Source organism: Cydia amplana, chromosome 9, assembly GCF_948474715.1.
Source record: "Cydia amplana chromosome 9, ilCydAmpl1.1, whole genome shotgun sequence".
Lineage (NCBI taxonomy): Eukaryota > Metazoa > Arthropoda > Insecta > Lepidoptera > Tortricidae > Cydia > Cydia amplana.
Genome location: NC_086077.1, coordinates 2,956,985 through 2,984,947, shown reverse-complemented (window position 1 = coordinate 2,984,947; position 27,963 = coordinate 2,956,985). Strand labels below are relative to the sequence as shown.

At 37.0% G+C, this 27,963-nt stretch overlaps 1 protein-coding gene across 1 annotated transcript; it reads right to left on the bottom strand.

The window, feature by feature from the left end:
- Nucleotides 1–773: 773 nt before the first annotated feature.
- Nucleotides 774–27,861, bottom strand: LOC134650811 (GPI inositol-deacylase). Its single transcript, XM_063505745.1, has 18 exons — nt 27,684–27,861; nt 27,512–27,603; nt 27,103–27,233; nt 26,432–26,589; nt 25,744–26,019; nt 25,173–25,343; nt 23,858–23,979; nt 21,673–21,807; nt 19,388–19,544; nt 17,081–17,346; nt 15,605–15,733; nt 8,871–9,092; nt 7,614–7,860; nt 5,401–5,496; nt 4,161–4,669; nt 1,931–2,032; nt 1,287–1,546; nt 774–954 (listed from the first exon to the last, which is right to left on the bottom strand). Exons 1-18 carry the CDS (start codon nt 27,834–27,836, stop codon nt 851–853), a joined length of 3,330 nt encoding a protein of 1,109 aa, XP_063361815.1. The 5' UTR covers nt 27,837–27,861; the 3' UTR covers nt 774–850.
- Between the last annotated feature and the right edge of the window lie 102 nt (nt 27,862–27,963).

Below are 27,963 nucleotides of genomic sequence, written 5' to 3'. Positions count from 1 at the left end.
AGTTGGTGTTTTGCGTAGTTGGTGTTTCGCTTAAGTGGTTTTTTGCGTAGAGTTGGTGATTCGCGTTTGTGGTTTTATGCGTCTAAAGGCGCGAGTCGGCTCGTTCCGTGTGGACCCGCCTAATGACTAAATGTTTGAGCAATTTTGTGTCCATGAAAAAAAAAACTGCCTACAACTGGCCTACAATCCCTAGAAAATTTACGTTCGTTTGTACGAGACTCACATTGGACTTTACAAAATAATTCTACAATGAATTTTTCTTCTATACTTGAACATAATCTCAAAGAAATGACGTTATTTAAAGCGCTTGTTTGCTGCCATTTCTCACAGAATTTTAACATTACATCACATTTATTCTAGCACACAAAATTTACCATTTGTATCCAAGCAACAATAATGCGTACACAACAAACGAACGAATAATAATTATACGATTCTGTTCAACTATTTTTTGTCATTAGTAATGACTCATTACTAATGACGTGTGTTTATATTTTCAACTGAGAGTTCTGCGAAAATCGAAGTTCGTAAATTTCGAGAAATTATCTCTATTACTCGAATTACGTCTTATTTGGTGTAAAAGAGTAGGCGGTAGGACCTCTGTTCACGTCGACGACGTGCGAATGCGTCAGTATAACCGTACAATTATTATACTTCGTATTAATATAACTCAAGATTCTCAAGAGAACTTCAAATTCGATTAATCAAACGAATGCCAAGGAACGCTTGTTGTCTTTCTCTAACAGTTAGTTTATCTCATCGCGAACGTTCGTTATGTTCGTCGTTTGCTAGGTATGTACGCACTATTATGACGTCACTAAACGAAATAGCTACACTCAGTCTCGTTGCTTCATTCCTCGCTAAAGCTAAACTTATCTCTAAGATTCTTAAACACATTGTATATTCTATTTTCATTGCAAGGATCACATTCGTTTTTTTCTTCACTTTCACTAGCTTCTTGTACATAGTAGATTGTACATAGTAATTTATTGTAATGTATTTTAATCTTTTTGCTGTCTTTGTCTTTTGTATGTTATATATTAATTTTGTTTTGTATTCATGTTACCTGTCGTGATTGTTTCACCGGATGGTCTCATCGGAAGATCAGCGCTGGAAGTCGCCAGCAACATGCTGAGATGAGACCATTTCGTGGCACTTTATCCTTTTATTCTCTGTTATATCTCTTGTCATCTCTTGTTATATCTCTGTTATATCTGTTATATCTGTTTCTATTTTGTGTTTGTGCTCACGAATAACATTATTTCTATTCTATTCTATTCTATTCTATTCTTCTTCCTTACTTTCGGTCTTTTCTTGGTCCGAGTCTTCGTTCGAGGTCTGGTCACTTACTTCGGGGTCTTGTGAAGGGTCTTGGCTGGCTTGGGAGTCTTCGTCGATTTCTTCGGTGTCGAACAGCTGCTGTGCCGTTATGAGTGCGAATACCAACGTTACGCCAAAGTTGACGTAGGTTAGGGATAGTGGTCCTAGTGTTAAAACTATTACTGCCACTACGAAAATTACGCCTGCTACGAAATTGTAGTTTTTCCTGAAACAAGAGATTATGGATTTGTAAATTATTTGTTGGATATAGGTGGAATGTTGGTTCGGTGAAGGAAAATGTTTCCTCACCTGCATACATCCGCGAACAAACTCAAAGGTGTAGGTATGTGAAGGCCCCAACCCGCATTGGACCAGTGTGGGGACTATAGCCCAAGCCCTCTCGCGAATAAGTGATGGCCTGTGTCCAGCAGCGGGACGTATTTAGGCTGAATTATTAGCGAAATGGAAATTTTCTATATTTCGTATGAAACTGAGAGCTTTTGGGAACATTCCGTAACTCGTCTGTAGTATTAAATCGATAAACTACAAATGGTTGTAGTTTATCGATTCAAATCTATGGAGATTCTCTCTGCTTATAACATATACTTACAAGTTTTTCCTCGGCCCGTCCATTTGCCATATGCACGTCGAGCAAATGGATAGAATCAATCCAGGGAACCTTGAATTGTCTGGCTTGAGCACCATGCTGTATCTAAAATAGATAAGAAACATTTGAAATCTATTTGCATGTTAATCTTAGGGTTAATATTTTTTTTATTTTTTTTTTTTTATTTATTTCAAAAAATACTTATGTCTAGGTATACAAAAGTTTCGCTAAACTGTAGACAGTTTTTTGGCGAATAGTGCGCTCTCGATTATTTTTATAAGTATGTACTTTATGCGTTATACCTACAGAGTACAGAGCAAACTGTATATATATATAATATTCTTAGGTTAAGTTAAATCTAAAGTTACCATGCATAATATATAATAATTCAACAAGACCGGTTTGTAACACTGTACGGTCAGCATGCGTAGGTACCTACTTCACCTCACGACAACATCACCCTGATCCTTATTATTATGATTTTATGTTTTATTATTGTACTAGGCCGCTCTCGTGAGGTGAAATATTCACCCAAGGTTAATGCAATATTGCAATAATACAAACGAACACTAATAAAACTATACATACATACTATGGATTTATATTGTCTAGAAATAGTGATTTTAATCTTTTTTTAAACATCTGTTTACTTTTACATTGGTCTATTGAACTATTTAGTTGGTTAAGAATCTTAGGTATTAAGTATTTACGAGTTCTTTGGCCGTAATAATTATTAGTATTATATTCACTGACTTAATATAAAAGAAATAGACACACAAAGCAGAACAAAAACGTCAAGAAATGTGGATCCCAATGACGTTTCGCACCATTTGCATTGATGATAAAAACGCTTACGTAAATTTTGAGTCAAGATAAATGTTTCGTACAGAAAAGAGCTTAATGTCGTAAGCATTAAGTGTCAAATTTGCAAACATAAGTACCAACACTGTTAAAAAATTTAGTCCGATGGCACTAAACGTAACGTATTTACGTCAAACAACGTCAAATGAGAATAATGAACGAATGGAGTCACTTTGGTACACTTTAATATGTATTACTGTACAGGAAAACCAATTGAAGTAATAAATAAAACAAATTTAATTTAATCGGGAGCTCAAATAAAATTAATTCGTGGTTCAAATTCAAACAAATTAAATTTTTAATTCGTAAGTATACGTCTTTAAATACTAATTTCCTTGAAATAAATTCTACTTATTAAATAACTGTGTATTTAAGATCTACATTTACTCATAGCGCGGGTGCACGGGGACATTTAGATACTGATTGGATTTTTTTTATAAAGTCTACCTATACTTTATAAAAAAAATCCTGTGGTTGTCACTGTGTTCCGACAGGTTTAGCATTTACAGTTAGTCGATATAAGCCCTTATTGGTGGTCTATATGTCGGAAACAGGGAAATGGGCCGAACACACAAGTGCCGTTTTGCCTTGTTTAAAACTGCATCACCCCTATCTCTTGCTATAATTAAATAGCAGTCCACTTTGCACGTCGCATAGGTTTTCTTGGAAATCTTGAATTTAAACATAATATTATTTCTTATGAATTCCATATAAAAATATAAAAAAATATTGACCTCACATCGACTCATTAGATTTTTGTTCCATAACATCCCTTCTTTGGTACTAACAAATTAATTTATTCAAAACCATAAAATTACCACCAGATTACATAAATTATGTAATGCTATCCAAAGAACTAACCGAAAGAAATACATTCCATCCTTTTTCCTTGTTTTATCATTGTTATTTTTACATATTTTAACGGCACATTTCGTAATTGTTGACAACTTCACATTTGAGCGTTTCAAACAAGACTAAACGAAAAAGTAATGCATGATCTGTTTTGACATCACTTTTGTGGGGCCATTTTTGGCGGCTGATTGGGTATCCAGTTCTTTATACTATATCAATGATTATATTGTACATATTTTCGTTTTGTGCTTACCCTAAAATTACGTAATGGTTTTCTACATGTTTTAAAACTGTCAAGGCCATAGTTTTCTGTACATAATAAGTATTTAACTTTTTCATGAACTGGTAAAATTTTTAACTTTTTATACAATAACGTGTAGTTTTGTTTGCAATTGAGTCCACACGGAATGACCCGCCTCGCGAGGAAATTGCCGCGCGAAGCAGCTAGGCCGGTGGAGTCATGCCTCGCCCAAGGCATTGCGGGCGATGGTACACAGTATAAAATACTATGGCTACTTACTTGAAATTCCGCGCCCATGTCAACAGCGCAGGCACATTAACTAAAGTCACGACCGCCCACAAAAAGAACATCATCATATGGAAATTTATATCACTCAACAACAATTCGCCGTCATCTTCGACATCGTTGTGACATTCGTTCTTTTCTTTATCATTTTTGTCACTAGATTCTTTATCTACTTCTGTATTCGTTATTAAAGCTACTTTATTATCTTCTGTTTCGTCACTCTTTCCTTTATCGTCACTCTTTCCTTTATCGTCACTAACCACGACTTTATCAACTTCTGTTTTATCTTTTTCATTAGTTTTACGTTGTACTAAAGTAGTACTAGCAGAATCATCTGGTTTAACGATAACTGATTCTGTTTCTGTTTTCGGGACGAGAGAGTTATCCGATTCTGTCTTATCTTTCTTTTTATTTTTTCTAAACGCGCGGCAGAAGCGTGACGCGTATTTGGCAGCTAATTTGTAGAAATAATCTTCTAAGTATTCTTCGTACATTTTAGATATCTGTGGAAATAGAAGGTTATTTTATTTGTAAAGGCCGTATTGTTTACTGTAAAGTAAACAATATAAAGGTTTACTATATACGAAATTGTGGATACTGATTTCCCGCTAGAAATTAAGTTATTAAAATAGCGAAATTTCTACAAGGAAAAGTTTATGCAAACTTTTCATAGTCTTTTGGTATGGAGATTGTAAATTTCCGTTTCCAAGATATAAATTTCCATGAAATCTCTGAGTACCAACTTTGAAGAAATTTTTCTTAGATTGATCCTATCTCGTCGCATACTAATTGATTGTCCTAATGTAATGTTACGCATAAAACTCTTTTAGCATAATTTTTCTCCAGCTGAAACGGAAAGTATTTTCGAAAATATTTTGCATAGGTTGTGTAGGTTAGGTTGTTTTATATTTTTTCAGAAATGTTGATAGTTTGAATAGTTTCAACACAATAACTATTATGCGAAATGAGTTTTATGCGTAACATTACATTAGGACAATCAATTATTATGCGACCCAATATGGACCCCAATTTTGTAGTCTGATGGTGTGGTGTGTGTGGAACTGTGGATGCATTAGCTATTATAGCTAATAGCTAAGGATGTGACTGAGGGATAAATCTGTCAATGAATGTCGGGAGTAGATAGGCCATAGCTATGTCCGCAGAAACTGTGCCTAATGGCGACAGAAAAGAAGATTTAATGCATTGGTAATAAGGTATAATATAATATTCTCACCATAAATGCGTAGAAAGCGCCACCAGCAACGAGCGCGGCCGCACCGCAAGATAAAGGAGCTAGCGTGATGAGGGCTGCACTCACTACCATGGGTACCTGGCGGCAAAAAATACAGGGTGGCCCATTTAGATCGGTCAGTATGGGAAAATCTGAAACTATAAGACATACGACGATCTCTTCTTAGGAACCATGTCATCGATTTTAGCAACAAGAAAAACTGCATTCATACATTTAAAAAAAATGTGTACTCAGCTCGGGAATCGAACCCGGACGTTTTGAAAAAAAAAATGTAAAATTATTTCTATTTAGATATCGATTGTGTAGGTCTTAAGCAGTAAATGTTACTAAATGAAACATGATGTCTGAAATGAATAAAATGCATTGTATTCATATCCTTTAATTTATTTTAGTATGTTTTCGAAATGGCCACCATTTTTTTGAATACATTTTACATAAAAAAAAATTAAATGTATGAATGCAGTCTTTCTTGTTACTAAAATCGATGACATGGTTCCTAAGAAGAGATCGTCGTATGTCTTATAGTTTCAGATTTTCCCATACTGACCGATCTAAATGGGCCATCCTGTATAGTAGGTACAGTCGCCATCACATATATCGGAGCTGCCAAGGTGCTCAAAAATATCTGAACACGCACTCTGACGCCCATAAAATAAAGGCGTGTTCAGATATTTGTGAGCACCTTGGTCGCTCCGATATATCTGATGGCGACTGTACATTACTACTGAGGCCGGGAATTTTGGCTGCTGGCAAAGTAGTTACATGCCGAGCGTAATGAGGCCGGATAACGCGGAGAATCTCCGGTGGAAATGCATACCGTACAAATTCAGTCACGTGTTTTTACCTGCGGACTGCTCATTTAATTTTGTATGAAAGTGAGATTGAAAATGTCCAGGCGTCCAGAAAAGTATGATATGTCAATGTCAAATAATGGTGCCGGTTTGGGATGCCTGCGATTTCTCCTGGTGTTGTTAAATAAAATACTAACGTAACTACTCTAAATAGGTTCTAATTTTTTTGACCCTAAACATGCCATTACATGTAAATTCAACAGCGACCCTCTCAGCCAGCCCCTGGCCTCCTCTCCATAATATCCTGAACAGCATTCTATGCGCCAGTTGGGAGGAGATCAACAGCATAATAGTCAAAGGAATTTGAACCTTCTATACAGTAGTTACATCTCATATTTAACTAGCAGCGGCGCGAAACGAGCTTTCTCTAGCTCTGTTATTGAAATAGGTACTCTAACAGTAAAGAATTAAAGTTAAAATTTCTTTAACTCAAATAAACGCCCCACGCACGTCGAGCTCGCGACTTCTCACGACCATTTAAATATGGAATCTAACTACACTAAAACAAGGTTCTAATTCCTTTGCGTTCTTACCTTCTGTAACCCAACAGCGACCCTCTCAGCCAGCCCCTGGCCACCTCTCCATAATATCCTGAACAGCATTCTATGCGCCAGTTGCGAGGAGGACACCATCACGACAGCATAATAGTCAAAGGAATTTGAACCTTCTATATAGTAGTAACATCTCATACCATCACAGAAAAACCGGCCAAGTGCGAGTCGGACTCGCGTTCCAAGGGTTCCGTATATTAAGTCCGACTTACGCTTGACTGCGCATTTCTAATAGGTTTCCTGTCATCTATAGGTAAAGAACTATTTTGTGTATTTTTTTCAAAATTTAACTCCCAGTAGTTTCGGAGATAAACGGGGGGGGAATGGTCGGACAGACAGACAGACGCACGAGTGATCCTATAAGGGTTCCGTTTTGTCCTAAACGGAACCCAAAAAATGACCAAAATAGGTTTGAGAAAAGTATCTTTTAATGATTACCTTCTGTAACCCAATAGCGACCCTCTCAGCCAGCCCCTGGCCACCTCTCCATAATATCCTGAACAGCATTCTATGCGCCAGTTGTGAGGAGAACACCATCATGAACAGCATAAAAGTCAAAGGAATTTGAACCTTCTATAAAGTAGTTACATCTCATATTTAACTAGCAGCGGCGCGAAACGAGCCTTCTCTAGCTGTTATTGAAATAGCTACTATAACAGTAAAGAATTAAAGTTAAAATTTCTTTAACTCAAAGAAACGCCCCACGTACGCCTTCTCACGACCAATAGCACTGCCATTTAAATATGGAATCTAACTACACTAAAACAAGGTTCTAATTCCTTTGCGTTCTTACCTTCTGTAACCCAACAGCGACCCTCTCAGCCAGCCCCTGGCCACCTCTCCATAATATCCTGAACAGCATTCTATGCGCCAGCTGCGAGGAGGACACCAGCAGGAACAGCACGCCCGCGGCCGCCACGTTCAGGAGCCCTAGGGCCACGAAGTACGCGGCCAGCACCATGATGGAGCGGATGAAGTAGAGCATCTCGAAGTTGTGGGCGCTCGCGTTGTCGAGGAGGTAGCTGCTGATGGGGAAGGCCCTGGAAATAACAGATCATCAAAAACTGTGAGAACACCACTGCTAGGCATTTGTATGGGGAGTATTTACTCCCTAGACCAGCGGTCGGCAACCTTTTAGCAGCCAAGGGCCACATAGTAGGTAACGAAGTTGACGCGGGCCGCACTTTGTTAATATTTGTGACTAGACTAGACATTGTCGTTTGTCAATATTACATACAAAATAGTCAGGGAGGCTCGCTGGCCGCATGTGACAGGTTCACGGGCCGCATGCGGGCCGCGGGCCGCGGGTTGCCAACCGCTGCCCTAGACAAACATTTGATAGAGGTCTTTAGCGTAGTCAAATTCGGGATTGCCACTCATTTTTCTTTGATACAGACATAATTCCTACGAACAAATTACCATGCCTATTTTTATAGACGAATGTAATAAATAAGGCAGAAACAAAATGTAATGTGTCAAATCGTAAAAATAGTCAAAAAACCCTGACGAACACAAACGGAGCTTAAGGCTCCAAATCATCACTCCTCAACGCCCCTTGTATAGACAAACACGTGCCCACACCATGTAGGCTCATTAGCACACTTTTAGCTATAAGACGGAGCCACCGACAACATATGTTATTAGTAGATATAAGACTAAGTACTATAATAAAATACTTACATTAACAAAGTAATCAAGACCCTGACGAACACCAACGGGGCGTAAGGATTCAGATCATCACTCTTCAACGCCCCGTGTATAGACAAACACGTGCCCACACCATGTAGACTCATTAGCACACTCTTAGCTATAAGACGGAGCCACCGACATATGTTATTAGTAGATTACTATAATAAAATACTTACATTAATAAAGTAATCAAAACCCTGACGAACACCAACGGGGCGTAGGGCTTCAAATCGTCACTCCTCAACGCCCCGTGTATAGACAAACACGTGCCCACACCATGTAGACTCATTAGCACACTCTTAGCTATAAGACGGAGCCACCGACATATGTTATTAGTAGATTACTATAATAAAATACTTACATTAATAAAGTAATCAAAACCCTGACGAACACCAACGGGGCGTAAGGCTTCAAATCATCACTCCTCAACGCCCCGTGTATAGACAAACACGTGCCCACACCATGTAGACTCATTAGCACACTCTTCGCTATAAGTAAGACGGCGCCGCCGACGTATGTTATTAGTACAGGGGCGAAGGCTCGGACGGACTGCGCTAGCACGTGGTACCAGGAGGACGCGATGCTGGAAAGGAAAGTGTGCTTTAGTGGTGGGTAAATAGGGTTGATTGTTGGTTTTACATAACTGAATTAATGGAGAAAAAAACAACGGGTTGCACTCAGGGAGTGCCGGCAGAAGTGAAAACTCAATGACTATTGCAAAATGCACTATGTATAATTGAGGTTAACGCCATCTAGCGTTAGCGTTAATTACTTGAAACCCCTAAGCACATCACTGTTAGTATTCTAGTTATATTAATACCAGTTAGAGCGAAACTCACTAGATGGCATTTAAATCAATAAAGAAAAACACAATGACATTACATGTAACAGTTTTTCGATCAGGTCACGTGTCCGTCTTACGGTCACGTGATCGTCTTACGCTGTCTCGAGTTTAACATTTTTTCTCCACATCAAAAAGTGCACAGCGCCGCTAAAGAAGTTTTCACTTTAAAAATAAAAAGCGGCCAAGTGCGAGTCGGACTCGCCCATGAAGGGTTCCGTATTTAGGCGATTTATGACGTATAAAAAAAAACTACTTACTAGATCTCGTTCAAACCAATTTTTGGTGGAAGTTTACATGGTAATGTACATCATATATTTTTTTTAGTTTTATCATTCTCTTATTTTAGAAGTTACAGGGGGGGGGACACACATTTTACCACTTTGGAAGTGTCTCTCGCGCAAACTATTCAGTTTAGAAAAAAATGATATTAGAAACCTCAATATCATTTTTGAAGACCTATCCATAGATACCCCACACGTATGGGTTTGATGAAAAAAAAATTTTTGAGCTTCAGTTCGAAGTATGGGGAACCCCAAAAATTTATTGTTTTTTTTTTCTATTTTTGTGTGAAAATCTTAATGCGGTTTACAGAATACATCTACTTACCAAGTTTCAACAGTATAGTTCTTATAGTTTCGGAGAAAAGTGGCTGTGACATACGGACGGACAGACAGACGGACAGACGGACAGACGGACAGACAGACAGACAGACAGACATGACGAATCTATAAGGGTTCCGTTTTTTGCCATTTGGCTACGGAACCCTAAAAACTATTATAGGTATTATGGCGCACGCTGTCAAAGTAACCTTTCACTTTCATGTAAGGTTTACATTAGCTCGCTTGCGCCCGGGACCTATTAGGCCAGTGGTTCCTAACCTGGGGGTATAATTACCGTGGTATTTTACGGGGGTAATAAGCTAACCTAATTTAACAATAAAACAAACGTACACGTTTTATTTTTTTATTACCATTGGGAGGAGGGGTAAAATCAGGTTCCCTAGTTAGTCTTAAGGGTCACCGGACTGAAAAGGTTAGGAACCACTGTATTAGGCGTTCAGTGTCGTTTTTGTTTATAACGTAAAGCTTTGAAAGGGTTAAAAGTAAGTGGATGGATTTATTGTGACGTTACAATGCGTTCTCATATTAACTTCATTGTAACAAATCTGGCTAACATTAATATCATATTTTACATACATACCTGCACATAGATACACTACACTATTTCATTATAGAACGAGTCAATATAAAGTTAAAGTTACATTAATTGCACAGTCAAATGTTTCTACACGGGTGAATTATATATCATATTGACTACCCGGCTGCGAATTAACAACTTGATATCTGTTCCCGTTTTTGAGAAATAACATTTTTTTTATTTTATATTTTATACTACCTAAACAGTAATTTCACACTAGAGATTTTTTGAAGAATGGGCTATGAAGCTTACACGACTACACGGTCAGAATTTCTCCCGACAATAATATTAATTATAGATTTAATGAAAAAAACAATAACTTTGTAAGTTTTTCATGACCGAGAATATCCCACACTGAGAGAAAAGTTTACTATTGTGGTTAATAGTATTTGTTTCGATCATGTTTAATTTATCTGCCTGAGGAACTGCTATATTCGCAGAATAGCAGCATGATATTGGAAACAAACAGCAAATAATGTTCTACACAATTAATGGACACTTCTAGTTTTTTGACAGTAACTGTACAAGTTATTGAAGAATAACATACTTATTTTTCTCGCAATTATTAAATCAATTTCCAGCATAAAAAGTCAATGAAGTATGCTGTATTTCCAGGCCTCCACAGAGGCCAAGTCAAACTTTGTTTAAGATGTCAAAAAGATATCATTTTGTTATCATTCGCCCAACCGTCTCGCTCGCACCAATACATATTTCATCTAGTACGAGTGAAATGCACGCGCGAATGATATAAAATGACATCTTTTATAACAAAGTTCGAATTAGCATCAAGGTATATTAGGAAAATATACCTTATGACTTATGGCATTGCGTTAAGGTTTAATAATTCAATGCATAAAGTGTCTGTGTTTATGTGAAAAATGATAGGTGTCAATTTTTATATCTATTCACAAAACGTTTAGAATACAGGATGCACAGTCAGATATAAATAGACCCTTGAAGTCTTACAACTATCTATGATACTGGATCTCAAGCTTATTTGGTTAGTAAGTACCGTCCACCAAGTTATACTTCGAATAGCCACCCGGACAAATTCCAAAGCTAATTTCGAATTTTAAAATTTGACAATTCACGAGAAGAGTATCGTAACGTCAAAGGATATGTTTGTCCCTTTTCAACGATCCTGTCATCCGATGCTTGAGTAGAGTGAAACTAAAAGAAGCAAATGTCAGCAATTCGTAACGCTTAGTTTTTGTTAGCGTTAGCGCATCGCGACATGAGAACTAGTATGAGCCTGGACCTCGATTACGTATAATTGCAAGGAAACTTGGGATCAAGTTATCTTAGTCAATTTAGAGCAGTTGGAATTCAACTCATTGTGAAATTTTTGAACGTTTTCAAATAATTTGTTGGATTAAGTAGTAAAAGTGTTACAGTGTGTTATATATTTGTGATCTACTCACAAGGCCCTTTCATTTGGTACCCCACATGGTATGTTTAAAAGAAAAATGGTAAAAACTTTGCGTCATAGCAACTACCCTCACCACTTTCGCGCTTGTCATCTCATATATTTGTGTTCAGGATATTATACTGAATGCACTGATACCAAATATACTCATATCCGAGACGACATGAGCGTAAATTTTTCTAGAAGACTTTTCGAGAAAAGGCCAGGCTACAATATCTTTACAGGTTGATTGATACTGAGTGTATTAACACCATGTTCACCCATATCCAAGACGATATGAACGAAAAGTAACCTAAAGCCACCCTACCAACATTTTCGTAACAATGAGAGATTATTTCTTGGAAATAATGTTGTAATATAAACTCCTTGTAGAGCACCTACCTGCGAAGAGATCGTGCTGTCAAAGTTGTTAATGATTTAATATAATATTGTTAATTAACTAAAGTTTTATTAATGCATCATTTCATTTTATACACCGCGGGATTTAATAACCCGAAAGATTTAAACCACGTATTTTTGACGACAGTACGAGTAAATAATGTTATATCAACATGGGTCCAATTATATATTTTAATTAAACTACTATTTCAGTACAAATTAAATCATATTAATTTACCGCTTCTTTGTGAACAAACCTTTATTCAGAGAGTGAGCGAGTTTAATTAATCTCAAGTAGAGAAACAGAGAGCGAGCATGACATTTCATGAATCACTCCGATATCATACGATGCACGGCGAATGCAGTGACATGTGTTCCATGACAAGAATTGTCAAGTTATGTCTAGGATCATGTTTACGTTGAAATTATTTCAATTGATTGGCACCTCAAAATACCACAAATTGTATCAAAACTTTATTAATTACTACAACAGTAGGTACAGTGCAGTTATTATTGTTGAAACTTTGCGATAAAATCTTTTCCTTTGAGTGAGGTAACCAAAGCCATTAACCATGATTATATCCGAAAGAAATCATGCCTCTTATTGTTTTAACTCATACTACAGCTGGAAAGGGATGATTACTTGAATGACCTTTTGTTAAAATATCGATCATGCTTATCAGTACGTATTTTAAATTCTCGATGTGTTGATTTATACCGAGTAAAGTAAAATAAACAACTATGTTAAACAATTACGCTTTTTTATTAATTTAATGAATTAGGTTTTCGAAGTGTGTACCACCGTTTTCAGCACAAAGATTTAATTTTAAACGGATTTCATTATTTAGGTTTACAAAAGTGTTCTTTATTTCTTCGGAAGCCGTTCGAATTTTTATTAATAATTCTTCTCCAGAGTTCACTGGTGTTGAGTATTCCTTCCTTATCTTTCAGAGTTCCCCATAGAAAAAAACCAATGGCGTTAAGTCGGGTGACCGGGCGGGCCAGGTTAGAACGTTGCTTCCACGGCCAATCCACCTCTCAGGGTATTGTTCGTCTAGCCAATTTACGAACTTCTAGGCTGAAGTGGGTCCGTCGTGCCGGAAGCACATAGTTCTTCGGGTTTCCAAATCCGTACACAAAGTGAATATCCGCTAAATGAATTTTATTTATTACAGTCAATCAAATTTAAAGATGTTATCTTGCGCATATCTTGTGTGACATATGAAATATGTCATTTTATTGACATCAATTTCGTCATTTTCGTCAAACTATCAGCCAGTTATCGTAAAGGTAAATAGTTTGTAATAAAAAAAATAGTTTGTACTCTCGTGATTGAGAACAGAACAAAATTTCGGTAGTGAAACCTTTTTGTAGGATATCAAACTTAATTAAGTGAAACTGGCTAATAACCATGTAGTTAGTGCGTCTGCGTGTAAAATTAGTTGGTGGCTACGTCACGCATAAGGGTGTGTTAGAATTGAGATTTTTTTACTTGTGATTTGTTTTAAATAATTAATATCTCTTAAATTAAGGGTTTTTGGACTATGTGTTATATAACTTTATATACTCTAATTAGGCTCTAAAATCGTTGGTTTAAATCTTTCGGGTTATTAAATCCCGCGGTGTATATAACCCTATTACCCTTTGAATGACCTTTTTCACGTTTTCTACAGCAATGCAGTCGACTGCAGCAATTTTGAAGCGCGACATTGCTACCGACTGCATTACTGTGGTAAATGTCAAAATCGAAGTTCCTGTCTGGATTTTGGCGTCCATTAAAAATAAATAATCAAAGGAGGTCATCGATCAAATGGGCCGGAGGACAAGCCATCGTTAACTGGTAGAGAATGCCTTATGGCATTAAGTCCGCCTCTTGTACTATAATGTTTTTCTTTTGTGCAATAAAGATTAACCACTTTATTCATAAACTTTACGGGCCTGATTTAGTTCAATTATGTTTATCCCTTACTTACAAATACATAAGTTAAAGTGACAGATAAGGACAAACGATTATTACTATTATTAGCTAATTGAGGTTTGTAGCGCGTTTATGAATAACGGGGGTTAAAGAAATAAAATAAATGCAGATGATGACAGTAATTATATACGCATTTTATTACGGAAAAAGATTTAATATTGGGTGTAAATGAAACGGGAATTGGAAATATAAAATAAAATGATATTATATTATTCATTTCCGTAAGTCAAACCATCATCTTTATTAGCATTGACATAACACTCAACTTCGCACAAACCGTATGGTTTTTCACTAAGGAGTGATATATTCTCTTTACGCTAAACTTTATGGTGGGTAGACAAGTCTGTATACTTGTTTGGAACTAACTGCCACAGTCTGTCATAGCCATGTCATAGCCTCATAGCTGACATATGTGACGTATAGGAGATACCGCAATGCATGCATGCATTGCGCGTTTTATAGGAGCTTGGCCTGAGGTGTGTTAAGTAAGCGCGCAACGCATACCGATGAAACTGGGTAAGATAGTCATGGGAGAATTAACGGTCGACCGGATCGCGAACTCTCGGCTGTTGAAGCGGAACAATCGTCTGCCGCGAACATTGAAGTGAGACGGAGATATGGAAGTCGATAAAACGTTCTCTACAGTGAATCAGTACCCGCCATTTAGGGTAATTTAAATAGCTTGGATGATTTAATAATGGTTTTATTCCATACAATATTACATATACGTGGGAGATTTTTTGTTGTTACACTAACATGAGAAAGAGATTTGAGAAAGTGAAAAACAAACCCACTGTCCATTTTCTCGAAGCAACGAAAACATTTTCAAAACAAAAATGGTTAATAGTAATTAAGTGGATTAATTTACGTGAGAGATTTTTTTGTAGGATATAGTAAATATACAGAGCTTAATTAACATGTAATTGTTATGTACACATAGTTGTTATTTTTATATAAAAAAATATTTTTAATAAAGAAAATTATTGGGAGCTGGTTTTGGTGTCAAGCTGGGAGAAAATATAAATACATAATACGAACGTATATGTTTGAGAACTGCATATTAAAAAATCTCGAGTGTCGGATTCATGTTTTGATACATTTTTTCTATTTTAATAATAGTTTGGATTTATTAAAACCATGTGACATATTTTGTGGAGATTTTTTTTTAAATATAGTATTTGCAACATAGGTTATCACATCTCAAAAAATCTCTAGTGTGAGAATTCATGTAGAGCTCTCATACATTATGAACTGTGCTGACCCGACTAATACCTAATAGTATACTTGCACTGCGGGTCCAATAGTAGCACCACTTTGACGTGATCTGTCGTGTCCTGCCCTCGAGTCACATTTGGATGTGTTTTGTATAAACGTAGTTTCATTGGAGATTTCTTTAGATGCCTGAAAAAAGACAAGAAAACGTGATATTCCGCTTCTGTGATTCTCTTTTCTTGTTTTATGATGGTTCGCATGCAGAGTCAATAGTACATTATTGCAGAGGCCGGGAAAGGGCAATTCGTGGATGAGTTTCGATTTTGTCGGACGACGCGTAGCGGAGTCCGACAAAGAAGACGAATCCACGAATTGCTATTCCTGCCGAGGCATATATAGTGCTTTTCTCCAAAACATGCGAGGAAATAAAGTAAAATAATAATTATTTAAGCATCGAGCATCACTCAAATCGAAACTTCACATCAAAAACGTCAAAAACAATTTCCCTCGTTATTTTTAAAAGTTAAAGGCACAAACTTATTCTGCCATTCAATTCAGTACCATTCAATATTCGTTCATTGAAAATATAGTTGGTCAAACCAAATTGTCAGTAAATAAGAACAAAAATAACTATACTCATCCTTTTCTTTTGGGTTCTAGTACTGGTGTAAGACAAAGATAGTATGATTCTCTCTGTCTATGTCAAACTATAATTGTGCAATATAAGCTTTATGAACACGGATGAGATCCTTAAAAAAATATATAAATAATCTTTGATTTTATTAAGCAGTATTCGCACGATCATACACGAGCACAACGGTCTTGTAAGAACGAGACATGTAAGGTCGTTTATATTACTATCTCACTCTATCCTATAGCTTGAAATGATAGCTGATCGGGTCGTGTAGACGCGGCCCGCGGCTATAATAATTGGCTGTTTGCGTTTTTTATTTTTAAAAAGTAAAAAACACTACAGTAATAAGTTATTACTGTAGTGTTTTTTTACTTCCCGTCCGCTAGAACAGGACAGCGATAGTTTTATTTTTTTTAATTAGAGTTTGACAATAAAGAAGTACTTCCGGTACTATTTTTGCTACAATAAGGTGAACATTTCCGAGCATATTGGAGAAAAGGAATTTTAACCTTCTTCGTAGTAGTTAGATCCCATATTTAAATGGCAGCGTTATTAGCGAGAAGCTGCGAGTTCTCGCGGCGCGGTTACTCAAATATGGACTGTAGCTGCTGTATTAGAAGGTTCAAATTCGATGTTTACTTATACTTACGTGAAATAGTGATAGTACTACTGATTCTCTGCCCAAGGCACTTGCATCTCAGTAGAAACGTGGTTTTCCGTGGTCAATGGAATTTTAACCTTCTTCATAGTAGTTAGAATCCATATTTAAATGGCAGCGCTATGGGCGTGAGAAGTTGCGAGTTCTCGCGGTGCGGTTACTCAAATATGGACTGTAGCTGCTGTATAGAAGGTTCAAATTCCTTTGACTATGTAAAAGGTACTGTTTTATAATTATAACTCACGTGAAATAATGGTAGTATTCCTGATTTTCTGCCCAAGGCACTTGCATCTCAGCAGAAACGTGGTATTCCGATTTGCATCCAATGGGTTCCACATATAGTAAGTAAGCCTGCCATATAGCGTTAAAACCAGGTAGTATTAACTCGTAGTAGAGGCTGTTAGCTTCTGTCTCTTGCTTTATAATGGTGCGGGTGAAAGAGAAGTGAGAGGGCACGTCGACGGTTAGCTGACGGGAGGCGTGGTCGTTTATGTCGACGTTTAGGGTTACCTGCAAAAAAGGGGTTGTTTATTTATAGTATTTTATGCAACCGTTGTTTAAAAGGGGTCAAAAAAGGCGAGTGGCGTGAGTAACAATTTGAGGCGAAGCCGAAAATTGTTAATAAAGACGCCACGAGTATTTTTTGACTCAGTTAAACAACGTTGCATACAATACTTTTTCTACGACCAAGCATTTACTTTGAAATGCAATGAAATAATAATAAAAATGGATGATGATGATTGTTTCATGTCCTAATGTGATAGGTTGTTCAGTGCGTAGGATTCTTAAGGGGAACGAAAATTTTACTATTTTTGCGCTACGACGCACGGTATAGGTATAGGAGATACAACCCTATAAATATTTTTCTTACTTTTTTTTCTTTTTTTTTCTTTTTTTGTGTTTTTTAAATATTACTTAGGGATTCCTTAAAGGGGAACGAAAATTTGATTATTTTTGCACTAAGACGTACGGTTTAGGAGATACAGCATTATAAAGTTTTTTTTTTGTTTTTTATATATATATTTTTTTTTTAGTATTAATTAGGGGTTTCTTACAGAGGAATGAACATTTTATTATTTTTGCGCTACGACGCACGGTTTAGGAGATACAACCCATAAACATTTTTCTTTCTTTTTTTAATTTTTTTTTGTTTTTCGTGTTTTTTAAATATTACTTACAGGTTTCAAAGGGGAACGAAAATTTGATTATTTTTGCGCTACGACGCACGGTTTAGGAGATACAGCCTTATAAAGATGAAAATTGATGATGATGATGATGATTAACCAAAACATGTCTATGGTTCACTCATCTGTCAGAAATGGCAATTAAAATTAGGTTGGCAACAATGTATTCCATACAATATTTTTTAAGTGGTGATTACACGAAGTATCGTAAAAGTGCCAAAAAGATACTGCGTGTATGCACAAATACTTTTTTGGGGAATAGACTAAAGACTTGTCTTGACAACTATAAGATAGGGGTTTAAAGGTGTGTGCACGACCCTTTAAATGACAAATAAAAGTACGGGAGTAGAAAAAATATATAAAACAAACAAACAAAAACAAAATTCAAAAATAATCATTATGAAAATCCCAAAACTATCGTTCACATAACAATCTTAAGCATATTTTTTAAACTAGACTTATCGAAGACAGATACATTCAAAAGAGAACCAAAAATTACTTTCATCATCTTCCTCGCGTTGTCCCGGCATTAAGCCACGGCTCATGGGAGCCTGGGGTCCGCTTGACAACTAATCCCAGTAATTGGCGTGGGCACTACTTTTTACGAAAGCGACTGCCATCTGACCTTCCAACCCCGAGGGTAAACTAGGCCCGTACTGGGATTAGTCCGGTTTCCTCACGATGTTTTCCTTCACCGAAAAGCGACTGGTAAATATCAAATGATATTTCGTACATAAGTTCCGAAAAACTCATTGGTACGAGCCGGGGTTCGAACCCGCGACCTCCGGATTGCAAGTCGCACGCTCTTACCGCTAGGCCACCAGCGCACTTAGAACCAAAAATTACTTTCAAGTAGCCAAAACACATAGACTTTTTGACAAAGTCTGCTACCTCAGTACCATCATTTTTGGAGGGTAGCCCATGCATAATAAGCGGCAGTCTAGTATACAAATATGAACGCTTCAGCATGTTGGTTAGTCGATATATGACCACTGTACGAATCCTCCCCATCTTCCCCTATACTATCCTCGTGCCGCCCAATGTACATTAGGATGTACACTCAGTTTCGATGGAATGTCAACCGTAATTATTATTAAAAACAAAGTAGGTAGCATTTGATTTGTCTCGTAAAAATTTCGAGCAATAAAATTGAAGGGATGTTTACAAAAACAACATAACTGCTTAAGTTGACACTTTTTTAAGAACATTGTTAATCGTTTCAGGTGTCAACCAGTGTAGTCAGTTATGTTTTTTTTGTAAACATCTCTTCAATTGAAATTCAACCTAATTGAAAATACAACAAGATTCTAATTTCCTTGGCTATAATTTTGTATGGTGGGATTTATAGATTGCATTAGCGTTCTTACCGGTCTCCTAGTAGGCGATACTTTGACGAGGACGTGCGACCAATCAGGGTGATTCTTGATCAGATCGTGGAGATGTATTGTGGCTAGTTTCCGCTTGCCAAAGTTGGTGTCCGCGCCCGTCCAGCGACTGAGCTCTGACAGCGAAGTGCCTTGTTTGCTACAATGGGAAGTACATTTTTAATTATAGTGTGTCAAAGGACTGTTCCATTTCAAACATAGACAGAGAGATTCATACTATCTTTGTCTTACACTTGTAGTATCATGTCAACCTCAACCTATATATCTTACTGTCAACCTCAACCTATATACTTACTTACTTTACTCTATGATGTCAACTGTCAATGTCATCTGAACATTCTGAATAAAACTACAAGAATAATAAATATGTTTTAATATAACACTAGTACTAGCACCCAAAAGAAAAGGATGAGTATAGTTTTTTTGGTTCCTATTTACTGACAAGATTTGGTTGACCAGCTATAAGAACACAACACAAAATAACAATAAAAATAGTGAATAACAAAATATTAAATAATTTAAAAACGACACTCACGTAACTCACGTAACGTGTTTCACTCCGTACCGAGGAGCGTCATCAGGAGCGTTTTCGACTTAAAATACGTGAGTGACCCGTAAATGACAGCAAAGAGAATAGAGTGTAAGTACCATAGAGAGTTATTGTCATAGTAATCCCATCAAAAACATTACATGTAAAAAGGTGCAAGTCTCGCAACGCTTTTACTACAAAAAAGTTTTGAGATGTGATGTGAAACCAAGTCGGTTATTTTAATCAGTGCCAGGGGGTGTTAAAAACGTATCAATAAGATATCTATAATTTGTAATACGTATAATGACTTGGCCATCGCACGGCTGCATAATGACAAAAGGATCATCGTCACCTATTAAAAATAATTCTAATTGAACATAACGCTAGCGCTAATTGCAGTTTGAGCATTACACATATTTACGAGTATGGTACGAGTAAAGCATTATGTGCGATTGCCAAGTCATTATATGTATTACAAATTAAAGATATTAATCTTATTGATACGGTTTTAACACCCCCTGGCACTGATTAAAATAACCGACTTGGTTTCACATTACATCTCAAAACTTTTTTGTAGTAAAAGCGTTGCGAGACTTGCACCTTTTTACACGACTGCCCAAAAAAAGAGTGTATTGTTTTCAGCGTTCATGTTTGTATGTATGTGAGTTTCTTTATTACATGTAATGTTTTTGATGGGATCTCATCTCTTTTCGTAGGCAGTCCTTCTTTTCGGGTACTCATACCCATACTATGTATACACATATCATAACTAAACATATCTTCATTCATACTCACATCGTAGTGTACCTTTACTTTACCTACTATTTGTAGGAACTGCAACAGTAACTTTGTAATATCATATATTTATATGGGACTACAAACTTACTTATGCAGTTCTTAGATCTTTAAAACGTGACTGATATTGCAATATTTTTAGGTTTACCCTTTATGTGGCCATTAAACCCTAACTCTGTACCAAATTTCAGCTCTGAGTTTATGGGAAGTACTAATTCTATTCTGATGATCATGAGTGAATGAGTGTCATAAATGCGAAACTTTGCTTACGCTTAACTTCGGAACTAAATGACCTATAGACTTGAAATTTTGGATTTTAAGTATGTGATTATAACTTACTGGATGACGAAAATTTCTGCGTTCTGGTTTTATCCAGAGGTTCTCAAATAGGGGCTTGAAAATGCGGCGAAATGGTTTCAGTAAAGGATGGTACGGCAGTGTGTGCTTCGCGCTCGACTTGGCGGGGGCACTGCCGTGCCCCCAGATTTTTGTAGTCACAGTAAATGTACTGCCATCTTTCGACAGATGATTAAAACTTTTAGAACGCAACTTTTAGAAGAATATGTGTTAAATATCAAAAAGTGTCGACATCTACACGAGAATAGGCCAAAGCTATGGCGCCATCGCTCGAAAAAATATATGTACATACGAGTACACACACACACAGTACATTTACTGTGACTACAGAATCGATAAACTCAAAAACTACTGCGGGCTCAGCACGGTTCCATTTTTATCGACTATCACTATACAGGCATGGTGATAAACGATAAAAATGCTACCGTGCTACTAGGGCTGAACGGATTTTCATGCGGTTTTCACCTATCGATAGTGATTCTTGAGGAATGTTTAAGTGAATGATTTATTAACCCGAGCGAAGCCGGGGCGGGTCGCTAGTTTGCCTATAAGAATACCTTAAAATTAAGATACATTACCCACTTACCAATATCTATAAGAGTTATACGCGTACTGCGCGTTGCATCCGAATATCCAATCCTTGTCGTCCAAATTAACCGATTCGATGGCGACAAAGCGGTTCTGTGGGAAGCTGACTAGCCTTATCATCAGGTACGTCATTCTATAACAAAACAACTTTATTAGACACACAGATAAAGATTGTCTTTTTCAAGTAGGCATATTACAATGCGCTGATGAACGTCAAATAAAGCTACACCGGCTTCAACCCTACACCTCTGCCTCGAGAAGATTTTAATCACCCCTCAATTAGAGGAGGGTACCTCAATATGGGATACCCTCACAGGTTGTCAAATCAACATCGGATGGTGAGAGAAAATCATAAATAAGAATTAAAATTGTATCTAGGAAACACGAGGTTTACTTTTGGAACCGGTTGTTAAATCGTTGTACTTTTATGTGAGTAAATTAAAATTAAAGAAATTAGTAAGGTGAAATTACCTGTTAATGCGCCTAAACTGTTTTTGTGAATAACGCTAATTTCTCTCGACTCGAACCCTTAAGACTCTCGAGGCTTAACGCCTCAAAGGCGGCAAAGACGATTTCTTACATCCATACGCGTAAAATAAATAAATACAATTCTCAAATATAGTCGAGTCTTGTAGACTTACGAGTCTTGTGGGCTCTAGTCTTTAAGCCTAAAAATAACTGTTATTCACAACACTGGCTAAACGCGTCTTGACTTGAAAGTCAAATGATGAAAGCGCGATTGAGTTAGTTTTGCATGTATCAGCGCCATCTCTCTAACGTTAATGCAAACAAACTGTTGCTTAGCAACTGTCCTACTAATACTTCACGTGTATACTTGTAAGCGGAACCGAATACATTGTTTGATAAGATAAGATCAATAATTACGGCACCATTATCTCATATCTGATAAAGAGCGTAGTATGTATATCTACATTAAATTGAATTCGCTACTGATGAATGGACGATAACTAATAATAACTATGTACTAGATATCGTATCGGCAGATAAGTTACCCCTGTCTCATACCATCGCAATATCGCTGACACGATTTCATAGAAAAAGTTCAATATTCAAAAAATAATATATGAGTAGGATTTCATTATATCTTTAATTAAATTTAGTATACATAACGGAAATGCCTAATCACGCCATTCCCTTGCCCTTAGACGTAGTCTATTTAAATAAACATATCGTAATCACGTCTCTGCCGAAAATACAGTTTCGTAGCATTTGGAGAAATGCCAGAACACACGTGGCGACTAGAAAAATGCCCACGTCAAACTAACAGCAACTAACTGACCATCGGTGAACCTTGTTGTCTTTGAAATAAGGTCTAAGTAATGTCAGTTAATTGTGCAGCGATAGTACCATCGCCCATACTGTTAACTGGCAGTTCGTGAACCTTATTACAAACGGCATAAGGTCCAACGATGGTCAGTTAAGAAGTTTTGCTGTTTGTACCTACAGTCGACGTCAAACATCTGTTTATAATTTTGTATCTGATTATACTGATAAGAAAGGAAATTAAATGACTGATCTACTCACTCAAGGCAAAAACTATACGAGTATGTTGTGTAGAGTTTTATTATGTGACACTTTGGTTTTTTTTTATATTTAAGGGCAGATTATTTTCATGTTAAATGTGTGATCTTCAAAGTTGAATTATGACATTGATGACGAAATAATATAATTATGCTGATATCAGTGTCAAAAGTAATTAAAACAATAGTTTAATTATTGGTTTTGTTGTAGGTGGTTGGCTGGTTTTGTTGTTGGTGGTTGGTTGGTTTTGTTGTTGGTGATTGGTTGGTTTTGTTGTTGGTGATTGGTTGGTATTGGGTGTTGGTGTAAAGTAGGTAAACTATAAATATTTTTCTGTAAAGATAGTTGTATTGTGTGTCAATACAACATAGACTAGGAATCCTCTAGCCGTCTATAACTCCGTAGTTTAGAGCAATTATTTCATGAAACCGATGCTGCCAAAAATGCTGGGGTGCGGGGGACGAAGTGAGCGAGTCCCGTGCCGTGATTGGCCCGTTCAAAGACACGGACGTCACACAAAGACACTTTGACTCGAAAATGGAGTAAAACTACCGTATATTTGTGGTAGAGGGGGTAGCGCTACTATGCTCAGTCTGGAGGATGTCTTGTCTGTGCAATACAACTATCATCAACCAACTTACTTGTCAATCTCCGGCCTTGATATCTGGTATATCCTCCTATTGTCCTCGTACCAGAATGCATCTGCCAACATCGTTGCGTTCGACTGTACTACGTCAGGGTTTAAAAACATCGATCGGTTAGCCTGAAACACCATCGTTAATATAGTGAAATGACCGAGTGTGAGCCTTATTACAAGGAAATAAGATTCAATTATAGAACTACAACATTATAACTGGGCGTTTCGTAAAAGTGTCCTAAGGTTTTTATTTCCATTCCGTCACCATTTTTCATAGACTTTTTATGGCGGTCGCGGAATGGAAAGATCGAAAAATGTATGGAAATTTTGGGACACTTTTTTTCTCCTCTTAGGATAGAAAGAGCTCGTGATTCTGAGTAGAAATAACATAAAAAATCCCAAATTTGAAAAAAAAGTGTAGGGGACAACTTAAAAACAAACGCCCAACTACGTGATGAATGTTTCATATGCATAATTACCATGAATCTAGTATTGTAACTGGATGCCTGAGGGGTGGGGGGAAATTACCGAACGGGATAGTCTTATGTATCTTTCAGTAGAAATAGCAGCGAAAGCGCTATAATTGTTTGTCCTTGTCACAGTCTTACTTTTTTTTATTCCTCACCATAAATGAGATTATGGTGGTTACACGATAATCAATTAATCATTTATGGAATCGTGCGAAACGTAGCGTACAGTTAGCTGATTGAGGATTGGTGACCTCAAATGGGGCAATGCCCCCTTTAGCACGAGTAACGCGACGGCAAGGGAGGCACGTAAAGAAAACCTATAGGTAGATGTTTTTAGTGTTTGCGTCGACCAAACATTAAAGGGAGCTGCAAGAAAAGGTAGGCGACCCCTGCCCAAAGATTATTATTTTCTCTTCCTTTTCCTCTTTTCCTCAGTACTGAGATCAAGATTCACTAAACCGCACTATAGCAGTGGGGAGACAATCCTTTCGGGCAAACTCGGCTCCATTCGGCTCAGCATTGCTCCGAGCAATTATTTATTAAGGTTGGCACCACTTACCGTCCTTTTGCGTGCACGACCTCAGATAAGATAGAGACTTGAATTTTGACAACCCTAAATAGCCGAAAGGGATAGTGCCATACATTAGATAGGGACAGTATAATTCGTCCCTAAATCACTGTCAAACTTCGGTTTTGTAGGAAGTGTCCTTTCTGTACGGTAGTACTATTATTTATTCTACTATAGGACCACTACACTATAGGTACTTTAGGTGACTAGGTAGATGCTTGTATATATTTCTGTCAGGCATCTGTAAAAATATGGGTTTTTAACAGATAATAGGTACATACCACAAAATACTGTCTAGCCCGAGCCATCTGCACGTTTTTATCCGGTACTAGTTGCTCAGTCACCGGGTCCACGATAGAGAACAGGAACTTATTGATGGTTATAATAAGCTGTCGGCACCAGACTATGGTCACGTGTTCTGTGGAAACCCATACGCCTGGGATAGATGTTGTCTGTAAATAATGAATCATTGACAAAATAACGAAACATTTTTATCGAACTACGTTTTTTTCTCGTAAGGAAGGCCTCGTTTTGGAAGTTATTAAAATAATTTGGCCTATGTGATCCATGCCTTAAAAATGAATTGATCAATCGACCTAGGCCGACAATGTTATATGAAATTCCATTGCAGAGTCGTCTCACTAAAGAGTCTATACGTAAAGATCTAGGCTAACAATGTTGTTTGATAATCGAAAGCACCCATATCTACCAAGAAACGATTGATCGACCGGGCCGGCAATGTTGCAAGTTTGACAATCCATTGCCGGCTTGTCTCTCTAAAGTGACAACATCATTATATTTCCCCATCTTTTATCACAACAGTAACGATCATATCTTGAAAAAAGAACTTACCAAAGCATTAACATCACTATCATTACTCGCTGTCAACCCAGCCGGTATCAACAAATCCCTCGCACCACTACCAAAGCTAATCAACATCTTCGTCTCTCTCACACTCATGTCACTGTTCAATCTCTCCCACTCTGTCTCCATGGCTGAATAGAAGCTATCCATGTCCCAGTCGAAGTTGATGGCGGGGGCTGCTAAAGGTGCTGCTAGAGCGATGGAGATATTTGTTGCTGAAATAGTGCTCGGGTAGGCGAGGAGACGCTTGGCTATGAGGCCTCCCTGAAACATTAGTTGCTTTAGGAAAGTGTTCGAAGTTTTACGCACAAGAAAATTATTGTCCGTTAAGTACTCTGACTAGTTATATTTATTTTCTAATAAAATTTAATAATTGGGGAGCTTTTTTGGTGAACTTTTTTGACAGCAAATTATTGTCAAGTGGTTTGAACAAAAACATATTTTGCAATAATATGTTGTGGGTCCTGCTGCTATGGAAACAGACAAGTATCTTACTAAAATAATTTATTGTTACTTATGTTTATGGTGAATGCTTCATCTTAATTGCAATCTGCATCATAAGGCATATGTTATTGTAAGACTTAACACTAGTGTCCAACCAAAGACAGAATCTTTGATGACCCAAACCTTTGGCAGAAACAGTTTTTTGCCCAAAGCAGATCTTACGTTAACTCACCATCGAATGACCAATCACAATGACTGATGTAGGCACAGACTTCGTATACTTGTTAGGCTTGTAGAGGCTCAGTATTTTGGAGATGCAGGCCGCGGCAAACTGGGTCTGCCTTTGTAGTACACCTCCGTAAAGACCGGATAACTCTTCATTATAACTTACTACAAACAAAGGATTGTTACATTCATTTTTATAAAACATATCTCAGTAAATATAAGTAACTTCTCATAGTATTTACTAATTATTTTTCATACAAATGCAGATATTCCTGACATTGCAGGTAGGTTATACATAGATCCATCTTACACTTTGAAAAAACTGCTAAGAAAAATATTGACTTGTGATGCAGAAAAGAAGTAAACATGTTGTTTGATTGACATTAATTGTGTTTGTTTGGGGACAGAATGGGAGTTCTTATATTATAAAGACACATGAATGACAGTCACTAATTAAGCCCCGTCTCCATATCGCGCGGCAAACTACGACGAGCCAGCGAATTAGCTCGCGAGCCAACCCGGTATCCATTGCGCGCGGCTGCCGCGCAAGCCAATGTTCGATAGCTTGCCGCGCGATTTGGAGACGGGGCTTTAGAATAATCTGATAGATAGTTCTATTTCTACACCTTATTGCGCTATTTGAGAAAATAATAAAAAAAGTTGGGTCTTTATACTTACTGGTGAAATAGTCAAAATGGAATTCATATCCTCTAGACAACGCCATTCTCAGTGCTACAGAGGCCAGAGAGCGAGTTTGCATATGACTCCCAGAGTTACCGGGCAAATATAATACCGGTACACCATCAAACCTAGACGGAACACAAATTTTGCTAGTCAAAATGTTAAATATATTCCAGCCAGAGATGGCAGATGCAGCACATATACCTGTACAGTACACGCTGATTTAAACTTTCACGATTTTTACACATTATTTTATTTTATTTTCAATATTATTATTTCTTTTTTTAAGTCCCGTTGTACAATTTAATTGCATATATACAGTAACAAAGTACCGAAAATGCGATCATCCCTTCCTTTAAAGTAGTGAAAAAAAAAATGTCTCTAATTAAACTGTATGAATATTTACCACATTTTTCTTGCGCGTTCGGTGTATCTTCCCTCACTGTAAGCGTAGAGACCATATTGCGGAAACTCTTTATTTTCATCCAAAGATATTTTCTAAAACAAACAAAGAAATCAATAAGTACACCCGGGAAATAGCAGCGCAAAACAATGACACTTGTAAAACTATATCTTACCACAAATTGAGGATATTCATACATGTAAGTCATTTCGCAGTAATTCTTTTTGTCGCTAAAATGAATATTTAACACACCCAAAAGAAATGCAATAAAGAAAATCAATGCAATTATTTGGTAAATACTCGAAGTAATTATTTGTAACAGCTTCATTTTGAATTTATAAATTACACAACATCTACAATGACAAAAGTAGTGTTTAAATCTTTGAGTATATCTATTTTTAATTGATTAAATAACGTGTTTGCAAACGCAAATATGTGACTGGAGACTGAAGCAT

What these genes read in the sequence shown, in the direction of transcription:
- LOC134650811 (XM_063505745.1), bottom strand. Translation starts at nt 27,836, where the DNA reads ATGAAGCTGTTACAAATAATTACTTCGAGTATTTACCAAATAATTGCA. An exon ending in CCATTTTGACTATTTCACCA is followed by an intron (nt 26,590 to 27,102) that starts GTAAGTATAAAG and finishes CTTTGTTTGTAG; the next exon opens with TAAGTTATAATGAAGAGTTA. An exon ending in GACGGGCCGAGGAAAAACTT is followed by an intron (nt 1,547 to 1,930) that starts GTAAGTATATGT and finishes CTCTTGTTTCAG; the next exon opens with GAAAAACTACAATTTCGTAG.